This window comes from Leuciscus leuciscus (genome assembly GCF_965113295.1).
Source record: "Leuciscus leuciscus genome assembly, contig: HAP1_SCAFFOLD_222, whole genome shotgun sequence".
Taxonomy (NCBI): domain Eukaryota; kingdom Metazoa; phylum Chordata; class Actinopteri; order Cypriniformes; family Leuciscidae; genus Leuciscus; species Leuciscus leuciscus.
In genome coordinates this window covers 94,773-102,800 of record NW_028118489.1, presented here as the reverse complement: position 1 = coordinate 102,800, position 8,028 = coordinate 94,773, and the positions used below count along the sequence as shown (strand labels likewise).

The window sequence follows — 8,028 nt, the reverse complement described above, 5'->3', positions numbered from 1 at the left end:
GGCTCGTAACTCCTAAACCGTCCGTCGCAGACCCAAGTGTCTTACATCACCGGAATCCTTGGCTCGGGCCGAACGAGACGCACGCCTCGGATCGGATGGTCGCGCTGGCGAGATTTTCGGGTATTTGGGATTTTCCGAAAAACCTACTTTTGCACAGTAGTCCTGGGTCGTTTGCCCAATCTGACCCAAAGCGGTGCCGAAAGATTCTCTGGAGTCTGACTGCCGACAGTGACCGGGAAAAAAGTCGGAATTTCGATTCACGTTGGCGACGGGACGCCAAGACGTTGGCGGTGGGCGAGGCGGGCTTTACTTGAATGGCTATAACTCTCCGACGGCAAAGAGACAATTACACCCAAGTGGGTACACCTGTGTACGGGCTCAGCCTGTGGTCACGTGAAAAGGGATGTGGCGACTGGCCACTTGGTGGCGCTGTAAACAGAAAAAAACAACAGCTTGAATACGGCCATAGACGACTGTGTATCACGTGATTTTTCACACGTGCACAAGGTATTCATACCACATGATAGAACTCCTCATTCTGAACAACTTTGGACCACTGCTGTCAATCAAAGCGTTCGTTAAATATTGGAGATTATGTGAAGAATGAAAAAAAAAGAAGAAAAAAAAACAAGCCTCCCAGGTTGTTTTCTATCTCTCAATCAACCACTGCAGTTCGGTTCTCTGGACTTCCAAGGTTTCATCAACCATCAGGAGAAGAAGGAAAAATGATTGGAGCTTTAACAATCTGCTCTTTTAACCCTCTGGGGACCAAAAACGCGCCCGCGCGTTTTGCTCGTTTTTTTTTTTTAGCAATGAAAATAAACACTAAATGCTCTGTTAATTTTGATCTTTCATTTTCGTGTAATACATCAATCGATCCTGTTCAGTTTCTATTTTTTTTCTGTATATTCACAATAAAAATAAAGTGTTTTGCTTTTTGACAAATAAAGAAACTTTAACATGATGCGATTTCTGCCTTCTCTCTGTCAGTGAACTCCCGTTTGAAACGCGTTCGAAAATGATCTGATAACTCTGCGAAAATTCAGTCAAACAGGCAAACAGACCCACGGGCATAAAGCTTGAGATCGCAGCTTTTAAATGAAGTAATTTATATAAAAAACAAATATTATCAGCTTCTGTAATCTGTCTAAAAAGAGAGCGATTCCAGTCGAGCTCATTACGAGCTCATTGTCTTTAATTCGTTCACGCCTACTCACGGAGCGCGCTATTCATAAGATAATGTGTTAAGCCGTCTATGCAAAACAGGTAAACGCCCCCAAGCAAATGCATTAAAAGCTTCAAGTTTCATCATTCAGTCACCTGCGCGTTGGGAAGATGACACGGTACACCGGTGCGGAAGCCCTTCAGTTCGTCCTGGATACTAGCGACGAAGAGTCCACATTTTCATCAGAAGAGGAGCGCGACTACTCTGACGACGACCGTTTGTATTTTGAAGAGCGTCTTGATCCAGCCGTGGATAGAATTTCGGATGAGTAAGTATTTATTCTTACTTGCATTAGTTGACAAGCTATTCAAAACATGAGCTTACATATTATACTGGGTGGACTTGCCATCCAGAGTATTGACATTTGATATCTACCTATATTCAACACGATCTAATGAAAGTGCATATCTATACCATGAATTTAATATCTCGTACCATTTCAACGTCAAAAATGTTTTGTTTTGTTTTTTTTGTGTACAAATGCTACACCCCTTGGTTAGGAAATTTGTATTTGTATGTGTAGCCTAAATGATATGTTTAGATCATTATGTATGAAAGATAGAATTTAGAAAGTAGGCCTAGTAGGTGTTTAGATTATATTTTGACTATATAAATGCTGCCTCATTATCATTAACGATGCATGCTCGCAAATATCAGTTGTAAATGTGTGTAAATGTGCTGAAATGTGTAAATATACCCAGTTAATGAAGTGCACAAATGTGTTAGGCTAATGTTTGCGGTGTGCCTCTCCGGTAATCGCCCATTGACACGCATATAGGCTTATTGCACGCGTCTAAAATGATTTACATCAGTTATTCATTATAGACTAATTCTACTATAGTTATATTTATGTAATAATATTCTTCAACTTTTTTAAAAGGAATGTAGCGTCATCACTACGTCCGCCTGCAACTCGGAGTGCGCTTAGCAACACAGTCAGAAATCAGAAAGAGTAAGTACATATTTACCCACTATTTTACAGATGTTAGTTACATTTTGTTTATACTTAGTGTTAATAATATGAGCCTGTATGACTTTATTATTTATTTTTGGAGATTGGTTGATGTTACATATGTTTTATGTTATCAGCATTGCTAAATGTCCATCAGTTATGCATGTGCTGGAATAGTACTCTTAAAAAAAGTTAAAAACTGTTATTATCATATATTTTACAAAGGAATGTAGCTTGTTCACTCTCGCCTTCCACTGCAACTCGCAGGACACGCAGCAACGGAAATCAAAAAGAGTAAGTACATATTTATCTACTATTTTACAGATGTTAGTTACATTTTTGTTTATATACTTAGTGATGATACAAATGTAGCCTATATGTGCCTGTGTGGCTTTGCAAAAAATGTGGTGTTATGCATGCACAATATAACAATTATTGATTGGTAATGTTAATATAAAAGAGCTTATATTGTGTTGCTTTATCAGCATTGCTAAATGTCCATCAGTTATGCATGTGCTGGAATAGTACTCTGTAAAATATATGATAATAACAGTTTTTAACTTTTTTTAAAAGGAATGTAGCTTGTTCACTCTCGCCTTCCACTGCAACTCGCAGGACAGGCAGCAACGGAAATCAAAAAGAGTAAGTACATATTTATCTACTATTTTTTTACCTACTACTGTGGCTTTGCAAAAAATGTGTTATGCATGCACAATATTACAATTATTGATTGGTAATGTTAATATAAAAGAGGTTATATATTTTTTGTTTTATCAACATGCTGATTGCCCTGCCCTGACATGCTGATAGTACTTTGATCAACCAAATGCTGCCTCATTATCATTAACGATGCATGCTCGCAAATATCAGTTGTAAATGTGTGTAAATGTGCTGAAATGTGTAAATATACCCAGTTAATGAAGTGCACAAATGTGTTAGGCTAATGTTTGCGGTGTGCCTCTCCGGTAATCGCCCATTGACACGCATATAGGCTTATTGCACGCGTCTAAAATTATTTACATCAGTTATTCATTATAGACTAATTCTACTATAGTTATATTTATGTAATAATATTCTTCAACTTTTTTAAAAGGAATGTAGCGTCATCACTACGTCCGCCTGCAACTCGGAGTGCGCTTAGCAACACAGTCAGAAATCAGAAAGAGTAAGTACATATTTACCCACTATTTTACAGATGTTAGTTACATTTTGTTTATACTTAGTGTTAATAATATGAGCCTGTATGACTTTATTATTTATTTTTGGAGATTGGTTGATGTTACATATGTTTTATGTTATCAGCATTGCTAAATGTCCATCAGTTATGCATGTGCTGGAATAGTACTCTGTAAAATATATGATAATAACAGTTTTTAACTTTTTTTAAAAGGAATGTAGCTTGTTCACTCTCGCCTTCCACTGCAACTAGCAGGACACGCAGCAACGGAAATCAAAAAGAGTAAGTACATATTTATCTACTATTTTACAGATGTTAGTTACATTTTTGTTTATATACTTAGTGATGATACAAATGTAGCCTATATGTGCCTGTGTGGCTTTGCAAAAAATGTGGTGTTATGCATGCACAATATAACAATTATTGATTGGTAATGTTAATATAAAAGAGCTTATATTGTGTTGCTTTATCAGCATTGCTAAATGTCCATCAGTTATGCATGTGCTGGAATAGTACTCTGTAAAATATATGATAATAACAGTTTTTAACTTTTTTTAAAAGGAATGTAGCTTGTTCACTCTCGCCTTCCACTTCAACTCGCAGGACACGCAGCAACGGAAATCAAAAAGAGTAAGTACATATTTATCTACTATTTTTTTACCTACTACTGTGGCTTTGCAAAAAATGTGTTATGCATGCACAATATTACAATTATTGATTGGTAATGTTAATATAAAAGAGCTTATATATTTTTTGTTTTATCAACATGCTGATTGCCCTGCCCTGACATGCTGATAGTACTTTGATCAACCTTTATTAACCTTTATTAATATTATTATTTTTATAGGAATGTGGCAAAGAGGGCCAAGACAAACATTCAGACGAGCAACAAGGAGTCCACTCTGTCATGGAAAACAGAGACTGACATTGATATGGTTCCACAGACTCTGAGATTCCTGCCTGCCCGGGAACTTGGACCACAGCTGAGTTCTGCTGACACACACACTCCCCAGACTCTCTTCAAAATGTTTTTTTCTGAGAATGCAGTTTCAACTCTGTGCCACAACACCAATGCTCAGGCTGCTGGTGCAATTGCAAAGGGGCGCAAATTTAAATGGACTGATGTCAGCATCAGTGAGATGTACCGCTACATTGGGCTGGTGTTTTACATGGCCATGGTGAAGGTCAGCTCCATCAAGGACTACTGGCGGCAAGACAGTCTTTTCTCTTTGCCTTTTCCTGCCACAATCATGGCAAGAGAGAGATACCGCACCATTTCATGGAATGTGCACATGAGTCACCCAGATGCAGATAAGGAGAATGACAGAAAGAGGGGCACACCTGAACATGACCGTCTTTTCAGAGTCAAACCTCTCATGGAAACTATCCGTCATGCTTGTAAATCCATCTATCATCCTAGAAGAAACTTAGCTGTGGATGAAAGAATGGTGGCATGCAAAGCACACACAGGTATGACACAGTACATGAAAGCTAAGCCAACCAGATGGGGTTTCAAGTTGTTTGTTCTTGCAGACTCCTCAAATGGATACACTTTGGACTTTTCTGTGTACACAGGAAAGAACAACTTTCCCACAGGCCATGGACTGTCATATGATGCTGTAACATCTCTTTTAGACTGTAAAGTTTTAGGCTCTGGGTACCATGTGTACATGGACAATTTTTACACAAGCCCAAAGCTCCTAAAAGACTTGTTTGCAATGAAGTTTGGTGCATGTGGGACTTACAGGGACAACAGGAAGGACTGCCCACGTGATACAACTAATTCACTCTCAAAAAAATCTGCCAGGGGATCCATCAGGTGGATTCGGGATGGACCTCTTGTATTTGTGAAGTGGATGGACACACGTGAGGTATCTGTCTGTTCCACCATTCAATCTGCTTATACTGGTGAGACTGTGCAGAGGAGGGTGAAAACACAAGATACATGGAGGACAATGACATTTCCATGTCCTGCACCTGTGACTGCCTACAACAAACACATGGGTGGTGTTGACCTGTCCGATCAACTCTTACAGTACTACACTGCACAACACAAAACAATGAAGTGGTACAGAAAGATCTTTCTACACTTCTTGGACATTGCTGCCACCAATGCTTTCCTTATCCACAAAGAGCTATCTGGTAACATGACCCATAAACAGTTCATGGAACAGCTTATTGCAGAGCTCTGTGGTGTGTCACAGAAAGTAGCACCAACACAAACCAGTAGTGACCATGTGCCGGTTCCAGGAGTGGAGCTGATCTCAGATGCAAAGAACATTTGCACAGTTGGACGCAAGATCTGTGTGCTTTGCAAAGGACAGCTTGGTAAAAGGCAGGACACACCTTGGAAATGCCAGGCATGTAATGTTCACTTGTGTCTTCAGTTGAACAGGAACTGTTTTCAGAAATGGCACCAAGACATGTAACTGTATTCTCAAAACAATCGGATTGCTTTGATTTCACTACTTATATCCACCTTTCCAAACTTCTGCTACTAGCCTTAGCCCGCTAGCATAGCAGGCGTGGTCTGCGAGGATAGCGAACTGCCTTTACTTTTGTTTATTTATCGCTCACAATTGCTTTGTTTATAGCCGACTGATTATTTATTTTGGTCACATTTGATTTGCTTAGAGCTCGCATCAACGGAGCATAAGCATTTACTGTGAGATACCTTTTGTTTTTACAAAATTACAATAAAACAGATTGAAAAACAAAACATTTGAATCTCCTCATTCTTTAAGGCTGCCTCACTTGAGCACATTAGCACTTGGGGGAGCGTCTATGTCACACCCCTGGTCTGAATCTCATTAATATTGATGACCCATTACCACTCCCACGCATAAACCTCTTCTGACAAAAAAACTGTTTTACAATGTTTAAATCAATGTTGTGTTTTATGTGAAAGATTAGGCAGGATGATTTTCAGATCATTTTGAAGCTAGAACTCAAAGGGACAACATCAATTAATCAAAAGTCTTGTGGACAGATATTTAATATGTGTTTTGTGGTCTTAATTCAGCAACTTTCATTTTAATTTTTTCCAAAAACCACGCATAAACATTATTCTCTTAAAAATACAAACATCTACATACACGTTGCTCGCATATTATGGTAGGCCTGTTTGTGCTATATAGAGTGATTTTACACCTTTGCCATTAACATGTTTATAAATAACTGAAAAAAGCACAAATGTCAGAGCATGTCAGAACATCTCAACGACCCCAAAAACAGCTTGGTCCCCAGAGGGTTAACCAGTGTGTGTGTCCAGGGGAGAGCGCGAACGCAGTCCCCCACTACCATAAATTATGCAGTCGAGATTCCCACATTTGGGGAATTCGCAGGGGTCAGCACAACCGGAGTGCAATGGCCGAGCCTCGCCCTGGGTGAACCACCTCCCTGATCATGGTGTCTCCCCTGCCAGGTAAGTATGAATTCCCGGGCCTCCAGTCAGAGGCACCCTGTCCCTCTTCGCAATCCTCACCAACGGTCGGACAATCGAACACACACCTGATTCAACTCATCAGCTCGTTAGCAAAAGACTCCAAGAGATAAGAGAGACATCAAAAATGTGCAGTGACGGGCTTCTTTTTTTTCTTCTTTTCTTTTTTTCATGCTCCATGAGCCAAAGATCGATTTAATACGCAGTCCCCGGATAGTGGACGAATCAGATATGAAACTGATAAGAACAGAGTTTATTTATTTATTTATTTATTTTTGAATTTGTTATTTTCACACCACCGTTACCAGTATTGTATATGATCACCTACGACAGCCATACACAGCAATATACACTACTTCCATGAACATCTGCTGTCACACAAGACTAAAACATTTCTCTCATTGAACACTTTAAAGGGGGTGCACCGTTCCCAGAAGTACTGCAATACCGGGTCGATGCGTGGAGTGGACGGAGCAAGCCCCTATTCCATCTCCCAGTTCCAAAAATCAATTTAATATATGGTGCCCGGGTAGGGCACGTATCAGATATTAAACTGATAAGAACAGATTTTTTCTTTTGAAAAAAGTTTATTGACACATTTTCATTCTTTACATTTTCTCATTTTTCTTTTAAAAATTACACATGTCTTATAAAACAAAAATGACACAATTAAGGGTTAAAAATCAGTATTGGGTGGTGTGTCGTGTGAAAGTCCATGTGTGTAAAATGTTGGTTTAAAAGAAGGTAAAATGAATGAAAATAAATAGCAATAAATGATGTAAAACAATAAAACATGCCAACTAAAACATCATCTCTTGTACAGGATCGCGGGTGAGTCCCTATCAAGATTGTCCATTCACTCCAGGTCTCCAGAACAGGCTCCGGACCTCCCGCTTCCGGTGCCCAGCGGAGATCCCCTCCCTCCGGCCCGCTGGCCCGCTGTTCCCGTAGCCGGTGTGGTGAGGGTGCATCTACGGGCGGCCAGGTACGGTGGTGGCCGGGACCTTTCCATGCGACCCCAGCCCCCCCATCCGAATGACGACGTCCGGCGCCTCCTGCAGCGTTGATCTTATAAGTTGCTCGCACGCGTGGAGGGGCACCGTAACGCGTTTCCCCACCAGCAGGTTTCTGGTGGTCCAGATGGCATCCTTGATATGGTTGAGGGTGAGCCAGAGCGAGGTAAATTGTTTTGATGTGAGGTCCTTCAAGCCCTGACCCACCCCCAGGATGGC

The 8,028-nt window shown here is 40.3% G+C and overlaps 2 protein-coding genes across 2 annotated transcripts; both read left to right on the top strand.

Annotated features, from left to right (window-relative positions):
- The first annotated feature begins 1,175 nt into the window (after positions 1 to 1,175).
- On the top strand, positions 1,176 to 3,935 carry LOC309491406 (uncharacterized protein). The gene is made up of 5 exons (XM_082190469.1): positions 1,176 to 1,493; positions 2,106 to 2,177; positions 2,403 to 2,471; positions 2,751 to 2,819; positions 3,568 to 3,935. Exons 1-5 carry the CDS (start codon positions 1,336 to 1,338, stop codon positions 3,638 to 3,640), a joined length of 441 nt encoding a protein of 146 aa, XP_082046595.1. The 5' UTR covers positions 1,176 to 1,335; the 3' UTR covers positions 3,641 to 3,935.
- An 18-nt stretch (positions 3,936 to 3,953) lies between these two features.
- LOC309491405 (piggyBac transposable element-derived protein 4-like) lies at positions 3,954 to 6,073 on the top strand. The gene is made up of 2 exons (XM_082190468.1): positions 3,954 to 3,984; positions 4,202 to 6,073. Exon 2 carries the CDS (start codon positions 4,287 to 4,289, stop codon positions 5,781 to 5,783), a length of 1,497 nt encoding a protein of 498 aa, XP_082046594.1. The 5' UTR covers positions 3,954 to 3,984; positions 4,202 to 4,286; the 3' UTR covers positions 5,784 to 6,073.
- The last annotated feature ends 1,955 nt before the right edge of the window (positions 6,074 to 8,028 follow it).

Excerpts from the sequence above, each read along its gene's own strand:
- LOC309491406 (XM_082190469.1), top strand. The coding sequence starts at position 1,336 with ATGACACGGTACACCGGTGCGGAAGCCCTTCAGTTCGTCCTGGATACT. Across the intron at positions 2,178-2,402 it reads ACAGTCAGAAATCAGAAAGA|GAATGTAGCTTGTTCACTCT; the intron begins GTAAGTACATAT and ends TATTTTACAAAG. Across the intron at positions 2,472-2,750 it reads AGCAACGGAAATCAAAAAGA|GAATGTAGCTTGTTCACTCT; the intron begins GTAAGTACATAT and ends TTTTTTTAAAAG.
- LOC309491405 (XM_082190468.1), top strand. The coding sequence starts at position 4,287 with ATGGTTCCACAGACTCTGAGATTCCTGCCTGCCCGGGAACTTGGACCA.